The 20,777-nt window shown below is 43.2% G+C and overlaps 1 protein-coding gene across 1 annotated transcript; it reads right to left on the bottom strand.

Annotated features, from left to right (window-relative positions):
• Nucleotides 1–1,891: 1,891 nt before the first annotated feature.
• Nucleotides 1,892–8,904, bottom strand: LOC139346537 (aspartate aminotransferase, cytoplasmic-like). Its single transcript, XM_070985648.1, has 9 exons — nucleotides 8,628–8,904; nucleotides 5,858–6,039; nucleotides 5,624–5,747; nucleotides 5,391–5,503; nucleotides 4,672–4,776; nucleotides 4,268–4,418; nucleotides 3,899–4,064; nucleotides 3,640–3,782; nucleotides 1,892–2,982 (listed from the first exon to the last, which is right to left on the bottom strand). Exons 1-9 carry the CDS (start codon nucleotides 8,734–8,736, stop codon nucleotides 2,843–2,845), a joined length of 1,233 nt encoding a protein of 410 aa, XP_070841749.1. The 5' UTR covers nucleotides 8,737–8,904; the 3' UTR covers nucleotides 1,892–2,842.
• Between the last annotated feature and the right edge of the window lie 11,873 nt (nucleotides 8,905–20,777).

Below are 20,777 nucleotides of genomic sequence, written 5' to 3'. Positions count from 1 at the left end.
GACTCACTGCATGGAGACGGCAACCTAGAAGAGCTGATGTGATGCCTCAGTGAACATGTCAAATGTGATTAATATAGAGGAAAATCCAGTGTTTTTGGAGCTCTGATAACCCTGTCAGCTGTTGTAGTTTGGTGATTTATGTCTAACAATTCGACACACTGATCAAACAGATCAACGGTTTCAGACTGAACAGCTTGGCGGGTCTGGTTTCAGCTGCTGTTGGTTACTGGAGTGCAAACCCAGAATCCTTCAGTTCTGTCTGCGTCCATGAACCTGCAGCGCTCTGGACCTCTTGTGTTTGTCTGCATAGTGTTAAGGGGACAGGGTGGACGGGGTGGACGGGCGTGGCTCCGTCTGATTACGTTTGCAGGACCAGTTTTGTGCCACTGCAGCACAGAGGAGGAGGAGCTGGGGGAGGAGGAGGAAGGGAGGTGGGGGATGCAGGGAAGGATGAGGATGCAGATAAAGGTCTGAAGTTTCAGGTCTGACCGATATAAAAGATGTTATTGGCCTTTTAATGAAAAGCCAGTCAAAATATAATTTAGGTTCCTGTCTGAACTTATGATGCAGCCATCACTTTAAATAATTTCTTTTTGATGGATCGCCTGGACTAAAGAGCGGAATTTCACAGTTTGATTGGAGGTTTTAAAGGTCTCAACCTGTCTGACTTTTTGTGGGTTTTCCATCTTACAGAGGGAAGCAGTTCGGGAAACAGGATGTAATTTAAAAACTGACAATCATCGGAATTAAAGATCTGAAATATTGGCAAAAAGCATTGCTCTGAGCAGCCTCTCCCAGTGGCATTGGTTTTTAAACACCCAGATTGATGCATCACAGGCCGGGGACAGCGGGAAAAGAAGGAGGGGTGCTTTCCAGCTCAGCTCATTGGCTAATGTAACAGGCGGAGGGGGACATAGGGGGAGCATCCCTCCTGGGTGCAATATATCAAACCTGCTGAGTCACTTTGCTGCATTGGAGCAGCGGCCGCAGCCAATCAGCATCATCCATTGAGGTCAAAGACAGACAATAACTGATTCTGCTGCAGGATGTTGTTGATTTGATTGTAGGTACATTTTCCTGCTGCGGATCCATCTGATCCTGCTTATCAGGATGCGCTCTTTAAGACTCTGAGATCAGTTTTGTACTCTCACTCTTTCTGCCATGAGCCCATATAATCTCTGATTGCTGCTTAGAGGACATTTGTGTTGTTTTCAGCTCTGTTTTATTGTATTTTGTAACGGGAGGACGTGTAGATAAAGTGTTTTGGGAGAGAATATGACATGATAATTGTAAAATAGAAAGCAACTATGTGATGGTATTTTGCATCAAAATAAACAGAAATATAAAGCTCCACAACACACTGCATTTCAGCAGTGTCCACTCTTCATTTCATATTGAAGAATCAGTTTGCTGATGTTCTGTATTTCTTTTCCTGTCAACAAATCCCATGAAAACAGAAAATGAACTGATCCATTGTCTGTGTAGCCAGTGGTGGAAGGTAACTAAGTACGTTTAGTCTAGGACTGCACTGTACAGTTCAGGTATCAGTACTGGCTCATAGCTTCCTGCTTTCTAAAATGTGTACAGCAGAAAGGTAAAGGTAAAGGTGACAAACCCTCTCAGAAAGACAATACTTATGATTTCCTGCTCTGTGTGTGGCTGTCAGCCACTCACACTGGAGGAAAGAGTGTATTCGTTGGGGACTATTTTCAGCGGTGGATTAATCTGCATTTGGTGCTCTGTGAGGAAGCAGGACAGGGTTATGGTGTCAGATAAACGACAGCGTGTGTTCATAATGAAGGAGCATGTCAGCAGGTGTAATGATGCAGCTCACTGATGTGTTTTTAGCTAAGAGGAGTTTTGGGGGAAAGAAACAGGCAGAAAGCAGAGATTCAGTTCCTGTGGTTTACAGTTTATTTCAGTGAGGACACACATACTGCTGTGTGCTATTACAAACAACACCACATAATGGGAGTGTGGTTCTGTGGCTAACAAGCGCCAGGCTCTGAGGTCTGTTCAGAGTGGCTCATGACAACAATCGCCTTTACAGAGGCTTTCTGTAACAAAATAAGGGCACAGCAGGGTGGACAGAAGATAACAACCGACAGAGAAGAGAGGTGATTTTGTTCAGTGATGGCACAAAGTCGCTTTGTGGACTTCTACTAACTTCATGATCGTCTACGTAGCTGCACAGGTCTGACAAGGCAAAACCTACAACGTCAGGCACAAGCATTACACCTTCAAGTGACCTTTAAACCTGGTCACATGACAGACAACAACCATTCTTATAGGCCCTTCTTTAGGCTTCAACATAAGAAATGTCCTGATGAGTTGCCTTTTTGTTGCTTCGTATATAGAGATACGATTAAAATATCAGTTGATTATTGTGAAGCTGAATAAAGGACCTCTATGTGTGAGTATATCTATTTACAGTAACAGCATTTTGTTCAATATTACAGACAGTATATCTGATCCTTGGAAGTGCTATAAATTATTGAGGAATCTTACAGGGAAAAACAAAAATTCAAGTGGATTCAAGCAGACAGTCTGCACATGAAGGGGCATTTTAACTTGGACACATCGGGGTTTGAAGCTCTGCTGACAGTGAGACCTGGATGTGTGCGTTCAAGTGTCTTCTTAAAATCATTGCACCTCCCAAAGGTTTATACAGTACCTCCACGTGAGAACAGAAAATCAGAAACCATTGGTTCAACTGCAAAATCCCTGCTGCAGTTCAACCAATCAGAGGTTAGGATAAGCAGGGGAGGGGTACAAGGGCACACAAGTGACTATACTTCCTGTGGCGCGCAGGCGGCACTAAGAGGGTGGACAGAGGCGACTTTTACTGGACCTTGGTGACGGCGTCATGGATGGACTGAGCGACATAGTCGATGTTCTTGGAGGTCAGACCGCACATGTTGATGCGACCGCTGGCCATCAGGTACACGTGCTTCTCTTTGATCATGTACTCCACCTGTTTGGCTGCAAGGCACATTACAACACAGGGACCGTCACACAGCGTGGAAGAGGAACTGACGCTTCATGCCTTCTCCTGCACGTTGGGTCTTTGTGACAAAACCGTCCACACTCCAGAATCTCTTACTAGCTATTTCTAGAACTTTCAACTAAGCAAACTCCATTCCCTGATGAAGACGATGAGCTAAGATAGAACTTCTCCAGCTTCAGGGTTCAGTTTATGGATGAAAGCTCTGGAAAAAGCTAAAAATGAACCTGGATTTAAAATTGTTTTGTCAAAGTATTATCAGCAAGAATAACCCTTAAGACTGAAGTTGGCTCGTCTTTTAATTATAGTTTTGAATTTCTAGTTATAATAACAACAATGTGCTCACTAAGTTAAATACTGAGATCCTAAAAGAGGGTAACAGCAATAGGGCAAGAAACATGAGCAGTCAGCAGACAGAGCATCAAAAAATATGAATATAAATGAATATAAACAAAAAAAACAAAAGAAAAGTTGGACAAACTTCCTTTGAGGAGCTAAAATTGGGTCTTTAAAAAAAAAAAACCTAACTTGAAATGGACCAGAGTCATGCTTCAAAAGGTTTGTGTGTGTGTGTGTGTGTGTGTGTGTGTGTGTGCGTGCGTGTGTGTGTGCACGCGTGTGTGTTTTCCACTCACGGTTCAGGCCGGTGAAGCTGAACATGCCGATTTGCTGGGTGATGTGGTCCCAGGTCCCCGGGGTTCCCAGAGTTTGCAGCTTGGTCTTCAGCTGATCCCTCATCAACAGGACACGGTCTGCCATGGTCTTCACATTACCCTTCCTGTGGAGGGGGAGGCGGGGTCAGTGGTGAGACGAGCGAGAGAAGAAAAGCACGGCAGACAGCTGATGCGAACTGGCTGATGTCAGAGCGTCGACAGCAGCTCCGTGGGAACATACCATTCAGCGAAGAGCTCGGGGCTGTTGAGGGTCTTGCTGACGATGCGTGCTCCCTGAGACGGCGGGTTGGACCAAGTCGTCCTGACAATCTTCTCCATCTGGGACAGGATGCGGGTCAGGTTCTCGTTGTCCTGGGCAACCACGGTCAGGTTGCCAACTCTCTCATCTGGTAACAGCAGCAGAGAAAAGATACGCTGCGATGAGAGTCTGTCAGGTTTCTATGAATAATGTCCACTATAGCCCACTCTGTGGACTTTTAGGGATTAAACTTATTTTTGGCATCTATGCATTACAATTTAGAAGTCTTTGGGACCATGAAGAGCACTAAACCAGGACTGCATAAATGTGGTCTGCATCACGTGTACTCACTGTAAAGGCCGAAGTTTTTGGAGAAGGACTGAGCCACAAATAGCTCAAAACCCTCTGAGACAAAGTAGCGGATGGCCCAGGCATCTTTATCCAGACTGCCAGAGGCGAAACCCTGGTAAGCCGAGTCAAAGAAAACAAACAACTTCCTCCTCTAGAGACGAAAAGACAAAATATAAAAGAAGAACGATAAGAGATGAGACAATACTCTGAGAAGGCAGTTTGATTTAAAGACACATTTGGGCAAAAATGAATGAAAACATGTAAGTATCCCTTTGAATCAGATGTGAAAATAGTCACAGCAGATTGATAATAATGGGAAACATTCATGGAGGAGCCTGAAAACAGTGACAGCGTGTGACAGAAGCGGCACCGCTACATGTTTATGATGTCTGGCGCCGACTCACCTTCATGACCTCTGCGATCTTCTTCCACTCCTCCTGGGTCGGGTCGGTGCCGGTGGGGTTGTGTGCGCAGGCATGGAGGACAAAGATGGAGTGTTCTGGAGCTTTCTGTTGAGAAAGGAGGAGTCACATATCTCCATACGTACGAATGCAAGCGATACATCAAATACCAGAGAAGAAGAGTCTGAGCATGCGTAGTTTTCCTTAATTCCTTAGTTACTTAACTCCTGCACGCACCCTTGCAGTGCTAACCAAAGACAAACGAACCAGTAGTCCTCCTTTGTTGTTTCAGACACATGCTAATTAGCAAATATTACATTTCCAAGTGGAATTCAAAAATCAAATTGTCAGCATTGAAATTATAAAGCCATTTTAGTTCATGAGAAAACTCTTCTCACAATACAGTATTTACTGTATGTGGATGTTTAAAGTTGTAACATGTAACAAGCATCATGGATGTCTGCATCATTGTAATGCAAGAGGCAAACTGGATCAGACAACAGTCACATGACCAAGTGACCGTTACATCCACTAGTTAACCCTTTTCTTCCTGGATAAAGACCAAAAAAAAAAAAAAACAGCTTAATCCTCATCTGCATCTATTTTTATTTTACTTAAAAGTCACTTTTTTTTTCCATTCAGCCTCATAAACACCCAAAACATCCACTTTATATTCCTCCCATTCTAGTTTTATTTCACTTGTCACAATCTTTCCTCCTCACCTCCAGGTCATCCAGGAGCCCGGTGATGTCCAGACCCCTTTTAGCAGCATCCCAGTAGTGGTAGGGCCGGATGTCTTTGAAACCAGCATCGGCAAACACGCTATTGTGGTTCTCTGGGAGGAAGAGGAACAAACAGCAGATCTTTAACATCAACTGTGGTGCTTACTGCTGCCATCCGTCTGCAAGGCGTTTCACACAGCAGCAATGTTCAGAGAAGCTTTCTGTCTACTCACCCCAGGTGGGCGCCGAGACATAGACGGGCGTCGCGGTGTTGTTGACGCCGTTGTACCAGCGCCGCAGGAACTCTGCCCCGATCCTCAACGCACCTGTCCCACCCAGAGCCTGGACCCCTCCCACCTGAGAGAGGAAACAGCAGGATGGAAAGAAGATGAATAAATAATATGAAGTAAGAGCTCAGAAAGTTGCGTGTGTGCGTGTGTGTGTGTGAGTGTGTGTGTGTGTCTCACCCTGTTCTCCTGGATGGCGGAGCTGTCGTCTCCCAGGGCGACCTTGGAGGAGGCGGAGCGGAACTCGGGCAGGCCGAGGATGGGCAGGTACTCGTGGTTCAGGCTGTCGTCCTCCACGATCAGCCGCTCCACCTTCTTCACCACCGGCAGCACCCAGGGCTGGCAGTCATCAGTACGGTAAGCTGGAGGGGACACAAGGCAATGACAGCACTTCATCAACAAGCCATCAAGCCTTCTAGATTTGAGACTGGTGTCAGCAACGCAGAAAGTCACAGCTGCATTTCAGACTGGATCAAACAAATGAAAATAGCTTTTCTGCAACACGTTGTTTGTGAAACCTGAGAAAACACTTTAACCAGAAACGTATAATCATGTTTTGGATGACTGGAGCAGAAGATTTCACACTATACTTATGCAGTGCTCAACAGGCATCTATTTGTGCCAACTCATTGCAGAAAAGCTTGAATTATAGAGCAAAATCTTCTACTTAAGGTGTTCCCAGTCATCCAAAATGTGATTATGTATTTCTGGTTAAAGTGTTTTCTCAAGCACTTGCACCAAAAAGGTTTGGCATTAGTTCCCGTGGTGCTTTATTTTTCTTAATAAACCCATGATGTCTGAGCATAAAACCCACATTTTTACACTGGGAAAAGCAATATGTAGCCACATGTGTATTTATTTATTTTTTTTGCTGGAGCTCGACATGAGACACAGTAAAAGTTCTCTGTTATCTCTGCTGGCAGGACGAAGACAAACCTTTCAAAGTGTGCAGACTATAAACTAATGACAGAGTCTGAAATGATAAAGTAAAGAGAGACAGAGGGAAGTAGAGTGAGTGAGTGAGAGAGAAAAACAGTACTGCTTGATTGCATGTAATGTCATACACTCCATGAAGGTCACATTTGATAGCCAGACTAAACCAAGTGTGCGTGCATGTGTGTGGGTGTGTTGCACATATTTGACTCCTTAAGAACTCGCGCTCCCTCATACTGTATGGGGCGCCTGGACAGAGCTGTATCACATATCAGGCCTTCACCGCAGCTGTAGACAGTCACCACGGATCAAAAGGCAGTCACGCTTAAAAAGGTCAAACAAGCATGTTGCTGGTTTTGGATCTGTGGATCGCCTGAAAGGAGATTCGGTGGCCGTCAAAATAATTTGGTGCGCCGCCAAAATGATTAAGAATGGAGACATTACAATATAAGACCTCTTTCTCAAAGTGCCGTGGCTTTTGGCAGCGATCGGGTGGCAAAAAGGCCTTTTGAAGGAGAATTTTGCAACTCTAGAAACACTGAGCATGTACTGTCCCTCAGTCTGACAGAAGACATGGAGCCATGGCTGCTGGCTGCATCACACTGGCGAGGCTTTCAGGGTTGTTTTTCTCCACTGTTGGTTGATTCCAGGCCAAACTGGTTTGGTGCACGCTGATACTTTTGGCCAACGAGGTGCTAATGTGCAAGGTCCGAGTCCATGTTGCATCATACGGCGTGGTGAGATTCAAAAACGCTGATGTATGAGAGGTAGTTGGGTCAGCAGAGCAACAAGTACTGATGATTACTGTTTGCAGATGTTAACAGATTTTGCAGTGTTTGACTGACTGATATGAGACTGTATATGGTCTAGTTTTATGCTTACTGTAACGCTTCAGTTCTCTGAAGTAATTAAACTGTCAAAGATGAATGAATTCAACGAGGGACTCTTCCCATTGGGTTGTTTTTGTTGACATCATGACACATTTCACCACAAAATGTCAAGGAGGACACATTAAATTCCAAGACTTATTTTAATTGCAGTCTTTGGTGTAAGGAGAGTAAAGATGAAGGAGTCCAAGTGCATAGGTGGCATCATACTACCAACAAACCCATACAATAAACAGATAAATTATCATCTACAGAACAACAAAAACAACTAAATAAACAGGCACATCTTGACCTTCTTTTTAAGAATTGTTTTGCTGTTATCTCTTTTTTCAATCTGGAAAGATAACCAAGCAAGCTGTAACGCCTTATCAGCAAAACTAAAAAGTGATTCATCAGTTAACCTGCAAAGGCATTCATCACCCTGCATCGGTCCAGTCACCTGAAACGCAACACCTGCAACACGTGCACAATGACCTGACAGCTTCAAAACACAACGAGCAGGATTAAATTCTAGAGTTACCAGAAGCTGCAATAAAGAAGTTAACAAACCAATAAGTCCCAATCTTTATGTCCCTGCACGCGATTATAAATGGCGAGATGTTAGATAAAACCATCTCCAAAGTCATCATTATGTAGATAATGATGCATTCAAGGACACAGGTGAGTCACCAGAGAGAGTACGTGAGACACCTGCTGCATACTTATTTTACCACATCACATACACGCTCTGGTCTCTTTAATCGAGAAGAGTTTTGGGGTAAACGGTTGAAGGAGGAGTCACGTGACAGCTTTCCCTAACGTGCCATTTCTTCCAGTATCACAGATGTGGCAGCAGTAGCATTTGTATGGAGCTGACAGGAGAAAGTTAGCTAGCAGTCAGAAGGGAAGCTACTATGTGCTCCAGCATGTTAGCTTCTCTGCTAGCTTGTAGCGAAGGTCAAATGAAAGAGCTGCTAATGTCTGATATAATGGCACCAACAACGCCCCGAGGCGGCACTCACAGCTAGACAGCTAAACAAGGCTAGCAAACACAGCCCGTGGCAGCGGCGTTTGGTGGGCTGTCTCACTGCCAGCAAGCTAACTTAGCTTTAGCTTTAGCATTAGCATTACCGGCCGCGACCATCTCTTACCTCCAACCCCCAGATTCACCTTCTGCGGGTGGCTGTCCTCTCTGAAATCGGCAGTCAGTTTGAAGACGGCTACCGGAGGGGCCTGCGGGACATCGCTGAAAATGGACATGGCTCAAGTCAAGGCAGATGATCCCGGCGCAGGAGGAGGAGGAAACGGGGAGAGGGTGCTTTCAGCGACGGGCAGAGAGACACGGGCCGGGTTCACCTTCACACAGCTGGTTCAGGACAGACAGAAATAAGTGTCCATCCGGTAGCCAATGGGAAAGCGCGTGACTCTGACGTCGCCCTGAAATAGCCAATGAGATCACAGCATTCATTTTTCTATTTCATATTGATTTATTTTTGTTTATTTATTTAATATAACTTCGGATTTGATTGTTGTTTGTGTTTTTATGTCTTTTTTCATTTAATTTAAATTCCTTAAAAATGTATATGTATCATCGTGACTAATAACTGGACTAAAACCAGACAACAATCAATAATACAGTGATCATAAAACAACGGGGATTAAATAAAGTTAAAAAATACAAAATAAATAAAATATGCTAATGATGTAGCCTGCCTGACCTTAACACAATCTAGACAGTGTTAACAGCAAAATTAATACCACGCTGTAAAAATACTCCTTAATATTGTATTCTTAGTGATGATAATAAGGATGGACTAGATTCATGGTAGTATAATGTTACATGTTTTGCTGAAAACACATTTACAGAGACAGTTTCCACATAACAAAACATTTGCAATATGCAAAACACATGTTCCTAAAAATGTATGCTTTACATAAGGTCAGGTCCAGCAGTGAGTGTATCAGATAAGGTGAGTGTGTTATCAAAACCATCACAGTGGGATATTTCTGAATATCTAACAGCAAGTAGAGCCTGTGATCTGCCACAAGAGGTCAGTGTGAGCAAGCAGAGAGACGGATGAACGTGAATGAGTCAGAATGAGTATCCTGAACAAGCTTTATCAGCATGACTTTCAAAAAAACAGATTTCACCCGCCAGTTTCAACTTTTTTTATTCTATAATTTTCTGTTGTCTGTTTACTCCTATTTTAGTTCATATCTATTTTATGGCGTTTTATTCTTCCTAAGTCTGTGTTTTAGTCAATTTATGTTGACTTATAGTAGTAAAATCGTGCAGAAAATCCCTTTTCAGCATGTTATTTCACCATATATTATATTATATTATATTATATTATATTATATTATATTATATTATATTATATTATATTATATTATAGTGGATTTTATTTTTGTTGCATTAATATTCATGCAGTATTTTAATGTTAAAGCTGGTTGAGGGGGAGCAAATTTTGACATCTCTGTGCACTGAAAAATCTTAACCTGCAACTTGACTGTCGCTGTCAGATGAACGCAGTGGAGTAGGATGGTATGTATGACATGCATCTGTAATATAAGGAAATAGAAGTAGAAATTACCATCAAATGAAAATACTAAGTGATTGATTGGTACTACCACTGTTTGTCAATACATGTCTAAAATGGCACAGTATAAAAATGCATCTTTGCACATACTCACACACACATACACAGCTGTGTGTGTGGACTCAGTAGGTGGCTCATGCCTCTCCTCCATCTTTCTACTGTTAGGAAACTTTGTACAAACATCCAGGTGTGTTCGTCTGTTCTCCCCCATCTCTCTCTCTCTCTCTCTCTCTCTCTCTCTCTCTCTCTCTCTCTCTCTCCTGTGTTTGATCTGAAGTGTTTGATGAATAGCCTCAGCTTCACTTCTGTATAGCCTCCACTTCCAGCCCTCCTGTACCAAAGTAGCATGTTTTTGTGTCAGTGAAGTGTGACTCACTCTCTCTCTCTCTCACACACACACACACACACACACACACACACACACACACTGAAAACTTTAAGCCAAACTCTAATAATACACACATATTTTATCCTGAATGACTACCACCTTTCAAATTCTCTAAAAGTCTGAATGGTTTTCACATGGACGCAGGGATGCAACACACACACACACACACACATACACACACACACACACACACACACACACACACACACACACACACACCGTACTTCACACATCACACAGTTCTCCCGCGGCTCTCCTCTCACTCTGTCATTGCCAGAGATGATGAGGCCTCCCGCTCTTCCCTTTTTCCTTTCCCTCTCCAGAAACACTCCGCTGAACCGTCAACAGTGTTGAATTTCAAAGGGGCGAGGGGCTAATGCTCCTGGATGAAGCTGATTGAGTCAATTTGTCGACATGATGGACGTTTTGTGGCCTCGGCTCCTGCTCTCCTGCTGACTGCAGGCTACAGGGCTGACGGAGGCTTTTCAGGTATTTTGCGTTAAAAAAAAGAGAAGTTTTACTGCTCTGTGACCAGTGGAGGGGAACAAACCGCTGGACCAAGCCTACACTTTACAATAATGAGTATCTGAATCTGAATGAGGTTTGCAATTGCAAGTGCATTTACAATTCACCTACTGGGAGAGTGTACGGTGTTAACATGCATCCAGATCCATCATTAGCTGTTTCAGAATAACAGATGGCATGCATGTTAAAAGGATGGTCCACCCATATGTCAAAATCTAGATTTTCTCTCATACCCCAAATAGTAACCAGCTGTTTGTTTTGGTTTTAGCTCCTTAGATCTTAAATGGTCATTGCGCATTAACTCACCTCCCTGCTCTTCACAGCAGGGCCACAGTGGTCTGTGTGTATTATGCTCTTGGTCTATATGCAGGTGAAAATGAGGAAAGTAGGCTATCTTCACTCAGTCAGTCCAGAAACCAAACCCAAAAACCTTTCAACTTCAAGCCAATGGTGGAAGAAGTATTGCTAAATGAGGTGCTACAAAAGTATTAAAATGCTCCATTACATGTAAAAGTCCTACCTTATAATTTAGTGCAAAAGTAAAAGTAGCTGCAACTTTCCAATAAATGTTTTAGAGTTAAAAGTATAATAATGCAAATAACTAAAGTTTATTGTGTGTTAAACTGTGAAAGTTAGAAGCAGCTGAAAAAGTGAGTGAAGCAGAAAGTTCTGCTATCCTCTCCTGTGTTGTCCAAGTTCAACAGTCAGTACGAGTCCCACAAAGTCCACTCAGCCAAACCACAAACACCTGCTTCCTCCCACTGTCTGCAAATTCCTACACAACAAGTGAACCCCTTATTAAAGCAGTCATCCTAATTATAATCTGTATGTGGGCACAGCAAGCTAAAGCAGGTGGGGCTGAACATTTGTACACGTGTGATATATGTTATTAGAAAAACTGACATTTGGTTTAGTGTTCAAAGTTTGGTCAATTTCAAAACGTCCCACTGTACTTGAATGCCCCACTGTATGCAGCAGTAGCCCAAAAAAAACAAAGTATAGACAGGAGGAAATGATCATAATAATAATTAGAGGAAAGTGATAGATAATCTGATTTCCTCCAGCTGGAAAAAGAAAAGTTGCTGCGGCTGCTTGTTCTCAGTCAACACCCGTTATCCTGCACCAAGGTCCTCTGAACAGCAGCGGATGGTGTGTGTGTGTGTGTGTGTGTGTGTGTGTGTGTGTGTGTGTGTGTGTGTGTGTGTGTGTGTGTGTGTGTGTGTGTGTGTGTCACAATGGCATATGGGGGCAAAGCACCTGCATAGTGGTTCTCATACTGTTCCCACCACTCCAACACACAGCATCTCCCTCCAAAAGATGTTTTCATTCTTCCCCATGTTTCACGTATGAAACGTCTGAGGAATGGGGAGAAAAATGCATGTGTGTGTGTGTGTGTGTGTGTGTGTGTGTGTGTGTGTGTGTGTGTGAGTGTGTGAGTGTGTCTCATGTACCCAAAAGTAAACGAGGAATGTGGCCTTTCATGTGCATCAGCCACTGTATGTGTGTTTTAAGCTATGAGCCTCTGGAGACCATTCAGAACCTATAGGGGAGGTCTGGGCACGGGGGGGGGGGGGGGTCAGGGGGATTCATTGTTAGGTCAGTAATTATCAGATTTACCGAGGCCCCAGCAGGAGCAGGACGCACACACGCACACACACCCACACCTTAACAAGCCCCAGGCCAGCAGAGGCGAGGCTGAGGGAGAAGAGCCGTCAGTGGGACGAGTTGACAGGCCGACCCCCAGAGGGAGACGATAGCCAGCGCTGCTCTGACAGCTGCTTAGCGGGAGATTCTGCCTGCTCAAGCTCAGAAACACACACACACACAAACACACACGCTCACAAGCTCCAGCACACACATGAAGACGCACACAGGAATGCTTTACCACATCTGGATATAAACATCATACATATGTAGTCTACAGCGAATGCGCCCATAAAACACATGTTTACACAGATCAGATGCAGATGTATGCGCACTCTCATGTGAAGACAGATGCAGAACCACGCTGTTTATTCATCCGTCGTTTATTTCCTCATGGTCTACGTGAGGAGAGGAAACCGAGAGGAGACAGATCAGCGTGGAGTGGAAGTGAATCAGTGCTAATTTTATTACTGCAAGAAACTGGATATGTGTACCAGGACGGCACCGCATCCGCTGGAAGGATTCTTCAGGCATGACTGAGCTCACCCAACTGCCTTTGTGTATTAATTCCACAATATTTACCCCTTTGAGACTTGTAAATATTATGTGATAATACACACAGTCAGACACGGGGTGACATTTCAGTCGATTTCCCTCATTGTAATACACCTGTTTCTTGTCTCATGATTGTGTTGAGGAAAAGTCCTTAAAGGCTAAAGCAGGTCCTGATCAAGGCCAACACTCCAAAATTGCAGAATAAGCACAGTTCGTGAGTGCAAAAATGAAATCTAAGTTAGATAAAATATCTTGAATCAAGGCCAAAATATGAGAGGATACATCTTCTTATCAGACAGTTTTGATTTTAGAGCGTTTCACATTTCAAGCTTCAATTATCTTAATACGATAATTTCTTTCAAAACACTTGAAACTAGAATTTCAAAGATGATGAAGCTGTTTAATCGCTGCACTTTGTTTCTTGGTTTTGAGAGCTTTTGAGAGCATAATTTCCATGCTGAAGCTTTATTTGATAAAGACCCCTCTGATAGATGAAGGTCTTTTGGGATGGAGCCCTATAAATAGCAACCAATCAGAGAAGCCCATTGGGAGCTGGAGACGGAGTCTTGACACCGGTGGCACTGGTGGAGGCGTGAGGCTGTGAAGCGTCACAATGACAGCAGAGAGACAATAAGGCGGTTTGAAAATTCTTCAGCTCACGTGATGATTGGATGGTAGGAAAGCTGGTGCACAGAATCCAGTGAGATCATTGGATAATATTTAAGAGGTGGAGTCTCAGTGTGATGAAGAAATAGGCTGATTGTTGCCCTCCTGCTTGGACTTGCACTACAAGCTCCATTTAGGTTAACTCCACCAGGTATGAGACCTGACCTGAAAAGGGGCTGAAAGACCATTTTCAGCTCAATTGTCTCATTTTGCCACAAAAAAACTGATCGTCAGTAAAAAATTTTAGTTTAGATTTTTAGTTTTAGTTTAGTTTTATCTGCACTGGACACTGGCGGCGTCAGGCCATGGAGTCCTGGTCATTTGGTCTCATCATTCCTGGTTCAGGGCCAGCTGAAATTTTTATTGCATTTCCCATCTCTCTTTTCCCTTATTTCCTGCCAGCTCTCGACAGTCTACTCTCCAGTGAAAGTATAAAATACCCACTAGGACATATTTCAATTGGTATCAGCTGCTGTGACTAAGACTAATTGACACATCAGTAAAACAGAATAAAGCTGTTCCTAGCATTGTTTTTGAAGGGAGTCTGTGCAGGACCACGGACTGTCCCTTGAAGCCTCTTTGGTCAACACCTCCGTGGACTGTCTCTGGGTCTCTGTGGATGTGCTCTGCCACTGGTGGTTAATGGGGTGTGGTTTGTGAGTGAGCTATAGGTCTCATTTCCTCTTCTGTCAAATGTGTGCGCACAACAACTTGTCAACACGGTAATTTACACTGCTAAGCTAGGATCAAGACCTTACAGAAAGTGTAGGTTGTCGTGTGTGTGTGTGTGTGTGTGTGTGTGTGTGCGTACTGTATGCCTCACATGCACACCCAGCACTCCCTCTCTGCCTTCTTGTCTGTGTTGAGTCTTGGTGATCTCTGACAGGAAGTGATCCGTGTCGCTGCGCACACATCAACAAACAGAACCTGGGTCTGCGCGGAGGAGGTGGTGGAGGTGGAGGAGGCGGAGGTGGTGGACGGGGTCAGAGGTCAAAGTGGGAGGAGGCCGTTGAGTGACGGCCTTTAGCAGCAGCGTGTCTGCTGTTTGTTTGACCAGAGGCCTGTCCTGTCATCGGACAGGAAGAGGAGCGCTTGAAGACAACGCAGAGACAGGCTGTCGGGGGAAGGTTGAGGCAGAAGAAGTGGTTAATTGAAGGTTTCCAGTGTTTATCTCCTAACAGGCTATGATAGCTTAATCAGGAATATTTTGTGATCTCTTTTTTAAAAAATGAAGCCTTTTGAAGGAAGTCTCAGACCAGACGTCAGTCTTTTAATCACTGAAACCAACTGGCTGGTCCCTGAACTGTCCAACGGGTGGCGTCCACCCTCGGCTGACGAATAGCCTCATTGTTGCCATGCCAGCCGGTCGCTGTCAAGGTTACTGAGCTACAAGATGGGCCAACTCAGGGAACAGTCAGCGTCTATTTATGGGTCTTCAGGGCCACTTTCTTAGGGGAAACTGACAAGGCCTTGCCAGCAGCTGATGGGAACTGGATCGTGTGTGTGTGTGCATGCATTTATCCTAAGTTTGGCATGCAACACTGAGACACAGCAACAGCACCACACGTCTCCATGTCTCTCAGTGTCAGCAGGATTCTGCAGATTCTGTCCACTAGAGGGCATCTCGCTTTACAACAGAGCAGAACAGCAGGAAGGAGCTTGTGGAGACTTGTGACACTGAACAAGTGTAAAAAGAGGTTAAACAGAGGAGGAGGAGGATGAAGTCTTCTTCCTACAACTGATGTAGAAGATAAAATCCTGCTGCAGGAGAATACTGAGCCAGCGCAGGACAGTAACTTCCTCACATTGTTTTCACTGTAACTGTAAATTTAGTGCATAAAATTTCAATCAGAAGAAAATGTGCAAAAGAAGAAGAGAAGGACATTTATTTTAAATTCCGGTGGAGAATATGTCACGTTACAGTTGACTGTAAATGGGAACCACAAACTGGGACCAGTACCAGTGTGTGGAGAGTGATAATGTTCTGCTGGTGTCAGTCTTTACAACAGGAGTCGGAGGTGAGGGCTGTGTTTTGCCTCAGAGACCTTGGAGCCTGCTTTGCTGCAGCTGCAAGTGTGTGTGTGCCGTCACATGTGTGTGTTTATGTGAGGCACGTTAGCCCCAAATCCCCCATATATTTTTATGTGAGGTTTATAGTCCCCGAGCATTTTGGGGAAAAGCATTTCTTGTCCAAAAACCGCAGCGTCCAGGCCCAAAAGTCGTCTCTGCAGCTCTTTATTTACAGCGTTGGCGTGTGATGGAGGAGCCACGCGGTCTCTCCCAATAACAGATTGTCATTTTGACGGCGACGCCACAGGAGGAGAGAGCAACAGCCTGAGTCCATCCCTCTGAAACACTGTTTACTCCCTGGAAGGTCACAAGGCAGCATCAGAGCACAGGGACACACACTTCCATGCACACATGCACATATACACACTCACACCAAAACTTCTGATTTTCTACATGCAGATTCTTTGTCATGTTTTGTGTTGAATGCTTGTCGTTCTCATTGAATCACAAACATTTAACCGTATTAATTAATCAAGTGAACTGGCCCTAAAAAAGGGAAATTCAAGCGATCAGTCATCATTTGCTGCTCATGATTCTGTGTATTTCAGCCTGCAGCAGTGAGGATACATGGGAGTTTTAAAGTGCCACTGCAGCACAATCAATCAGAAACAACATGTAGTCTATAGATAGATTTGTGTAAACCTACAGTCATTAGAACATGCAGATACACACAAATATACACAACAAGACAACTTCCTTTCACATGAGTTATAGCCACTCCACAATAGCTCCAATAATAGTTTCCCATCTCTGTGCTGATGGCAGTGGCGACCCCTCCCTGACCTTTCAGCTCTGGTCGTGGGGATGCTCGACATCACTTCTGGTTTCATTCATACCAACAAGGCAGTAAACAGACGGTTTGAGGACGTTTAAAACTGGACCGGACAGTGTTTGTCCTGCAGAGACGCCACCTGTTTGGACTATTAGAGAAGGAGAGGGATTTGAATGATTATCTGAGATAAATATCCCAGAGAAACATCGGAAAGGTGGGAAAGATCTTGATGTAATGAATTACAGCTACAACGAAAATCCTGTTTAGGTAAAACGGCAACATTAAAAGATACGCCCCAAATTTTTCAAAGAGAGCTTCACCTATCCAGCATTTCACTCTTCTAACCTTGTCATAATAGATTTTTTTAAGTATCAAAACTGATACAGCAGAACCAGATACATCAGCGTGTTCATTCTGCCTGCAGCCTACATTACCCACAATGCAACAATTTGGTCTGAGACTTCAATGTTTTCATTTTCAAACTTGTTATCTTCAGCTGCAACTGACCAGCTAATTGCTTCTGAGTCAAACTCATAGATGTATTTGCTCATTCCTGCATCATTTCTGATGAACTTATTTATTATTCATTATAGACCAAGTGCTGTATTCAAGATAATTATTGTACCAAAGCTATATCCTCCTGAGAACTGAGGAAAAAAGTATCTTTCAATTTATTTTTTTTGGTGATTTCCTGCCTCTTTGGAGCAAAAACAACAACTCATAATTTAGAATTTTGTAAAAATATTTTTAGAAATCAGAAATCAGAAAAAGCTTTATTGCCAAGTACGATTTTACACATTGGCCCTGCAATCGGCTGGCGACTGGTTCAGGGTGTACCCCGCCTCTCGCCCATTGTAGCTGGGATAGGCTCCAGCCCCCCGCAACCCCGAAAGGGATAGGCGGCATAGATAATGGATGGATGGATGGATGGATTTTACACATACGAGGAATTTGCTTTGGTGAGGTTGGTGCATGACACATCTATTAGTGTAGATTTTACAGCATGTTCACTGTAGTGGACAAACAGAACGATTTTAACGTAACACAACAAAATCATAATTGGCTGACAAGCAAACAAAAAAGTCAATCCATTTTTTAAATGAAACTGAACATCTGGCCTGTGTCTCGACATTATTAAACATTCATAACATTGCTATTACACTTCCTAACAAAACTGAACTCTGACTCCAATTTTATGATTCCTGACATGTTCATAAACAAGAAAATATATGATTGCAATAGTTAAAAAAATAATATTTGACTTATCTTTTCTCTTTTGCTGGAATTTGTGTTTTGCTGCAGGCTCCACTTTGTCTCAGCATGAAAACTAAGTTCCCCTCATCCCACCCAGACACATGAGATATCACTGGAAAGGCCAGGATGTCCTCTACCGAGCACACCGGGACTTAGCCGAGTAGCTCAAATGAGTCAAAAGACATAGACCAAAACCAAATGTCCACTACAGAGGACACAAATGAATAGGCTGGGTCTCAGGAGGATATCAAAGGTAATGGTTAAATAAACTCAAAATTACCATAAATAACATGGTGGAGGTTTTTATTTATCCTGTTAAATAAAAATAATCTTATTTCTAATAAATGTAATATTTTATCATAATTGCCAAATAATACACAAGTGTCAAGCTGCCGCATAAACAAACAAATTAAATTGCCACAGGCAAACAAATAATTCAGGGTATCCAGTAGCCTCAGAGCTACATGACTGGTATTTATTCGTTTATGTCCCAAAACAATCATTAGAAGGCAAAGATTTTCTAGTTCCCTCCCTGCATACCACATAATCATAAGTGAGTTCATAAGTGATGAAGGTTTGGAGCTTAGCTGTTGTCTTTATCTTCAGTCCAATGTGGATTTTCCATTAAAATCCCCATTGACAGCACAGGTGAATCAGGGATTAAGGTTTCTTTCTGTGTGGAATAATAAATGACAAACTGGAAACTTAACTCATCCTCTGTAAAGACGCTGGATTCACCACAAACACAATTTTGCCCTCAAAACCTGATCTGAAGCCGCAGGTGGAATTCACCCAGACGGAGCTTTACATTTATTCAAAGTGCTGTAAATCTGCACTGAATCTCTGCACTTGATGCAACTTTCATCTCCAGGTTTTCTCTTTGTGCATCATTTACGTCTGAGTGTGTCTGGTATGGTACTGCAGAGAATTTAAAACTGTTGTCATGTGTTGTAATTTTCTAGTTTTTCATGAACGAGGTGTGTTTTGTCATTTGAAATGCATTATGTGTAAATAAAGACCTGCTTTGTTCCAGGGGAAGCATTTCATGCCACATATTACAATAAGCAAAATGACTTCGGCACCATTATAATGAAATTAAACCATCATCTGCGTATTCATTTGTAGCCGTTTGAAGGGGGCTTACATGGGACAGATGTGAATCGCATGTGCCAAGTGAATTCCAAGTGTTTGGCCTGTATTCAAACTACACATGAAATATGGTATGAAGCCATATTTCATGCCCAAAATGTAATTTAATTACTTACTTTGTAAGTATTTTGCGACAAAAAAATTGGCTATCTTTAATCCCCAAATGCCGTGAAAACAGTATTTTCAAATTTAAGAAATTAAACACTGACAAAATACATATTAATCATATTGTACATTTCCTGAATAAATATTTAATTAAACAGTACAGAATTCAATCCAAGCTATGAAAAATGACACTTGGTGTGTGTTCAGAAGATAAGATGATTTATAGAGAGTTAATCCCTAATTATCTTAATTAATCATTTCCGTAAGACGATTTGCTGTTTTTGTCATGAGAATTAATTACTATTTTCTGACATTTGATAGCCCAAAAATATTAATTGATTAATGAAAAGAAAGTAATTTAAATATTTAGTTAAATAAAAGAATTTGTCATGACGCATTCTGTACCACAAAACTTCCAAAATAAAATTCACTTCAATGCACAAAACGCAGCATGTCAGACTCCACGTGTGGGGGAGAAATGAAATTCCCTGTTTAATCTCAAGAGCAGCAGCACAAACACTCTGACTACCATCAACACTGCAGCGCTCCTGGCTTCTGCACACCTGCTGGCTGTGTGTGTCTGGCAGATCCTGAGGGAGTCCTGCGGTTTCCCACATCCTGCGACAGCTGAGCTCCCAGGTGCCCAAACTCGGTCCAGGACGGCGGGAAGTGTCGGGACATTTTCTCCCCCAGCAGAGAGCCAACAGGGAAATGATCCCTTAAACAGAAGGCAGAGCTGAGAGAGAGAGAGTGACTCAGAGACGTTTGATTCTGTGGAATTATCAATTAATTATTAATGTTGTAATATTCTATTTATTCCCAATGATGGATGTATACCAGGCGGAGGTCAGAGGACAAGGTCAGGGTACAGAACAACAAACCAGGGGATGGAAGGGGTTTAGCTCAAGGACTCCTCAGCAGGGTGGATGCGTGTCGTCTCAGGCAGCTGGCAGTCTCCCTCCACACACTGCTGCAGAATGTTAAAGGGAAGTCTTCCATATTGTAGTCGCTGCACTGCTGCATCCTGATTGTTGAGATGAGGAGTTCCCCCTGAAAATGAAAAAACAGCCTTGTGTTCAAACAACAGGGGGCTGTGTTGCCTCAGGTACAGGTGAGACATGAAACACGAGCCAGGAGGTAACAAGTCTGTGGATCTGAAGGCTTGTCAGACACCAAAACACCACGCCATCATTTAGAACCCTATGAGACAACCCTCTCTCGTCATTGTGACGATCACATGATCATGTGGACATAGTTCACATAACTACCAGGAATGTGTGTGTGTGTGTGTGTGTGTGTGTGTGTGTGTGTGTGTGTGTGTGTGTGTGTGTGTGTGTGTGTGTGTGTGTTGATGTTGTGCATGTTGTGGTAAAAGCTGAACCAGGCTCAGGTTCTTTGCAGCCTGTGTACACACAGTTCGTTGTAGGTGTCTCACACTACATCTTTGATTCCTTCACCTCTGACCTCGTGGTCATTTTGGCAATCTGGGAGATGAACCACCCCGTACTGTTCATTGTAGTCACTCAGGTGATTTGTTTCTTAAAGGGCCAGTGTGTGAGATTTAGCGCCATCT

This window comes from Chaetodon trifascialis, chromosome 2, assembly GCF_039877785.1.
Source record: "Chaetodon trifascialis isolate fChaTrf1 chromosome 2, fChaTrf1.hap1, whole genome shotgun sequence".
NCBI lineage: Eukaryota > Metazoa > Chordata > Actinopteri > Chaetodontiformes > Chaetodontidae > Chaetodon > Chaetodon trifascialis.
This window is presented reverse-complemented; position numbering and strand designations above follow the sequence as displayed.

What these genes read in the sequence shown, in the direction of transcription:
- LOC139346537 (XM_070985648.1), bottom strand. Translation starts at nt 8,736, where the DNA reads ATGTCCATTTTCAGCGATGTCCCGCAGGCCCCTCCGGTAGCCGTCTTC. An exon ending in CCCGAGCTCTTCGCTGAATG is followed by an intron (nt 3,783 to 3,898) that starts GTATGTTCCCAC and finishes CCCCCTCCACAG; the next exon opens with GAAGGGTAATGTGAAGACCA. An exon ending in CAGCTTCACCGGCCTGAACC is followed by an intron (nt 2,983 to 3,639) that starts GTGAGTGGAAAA and finishes TGTGCCTTGCAG; the next exon opens with CCAAACAGGTGGAGTACATG.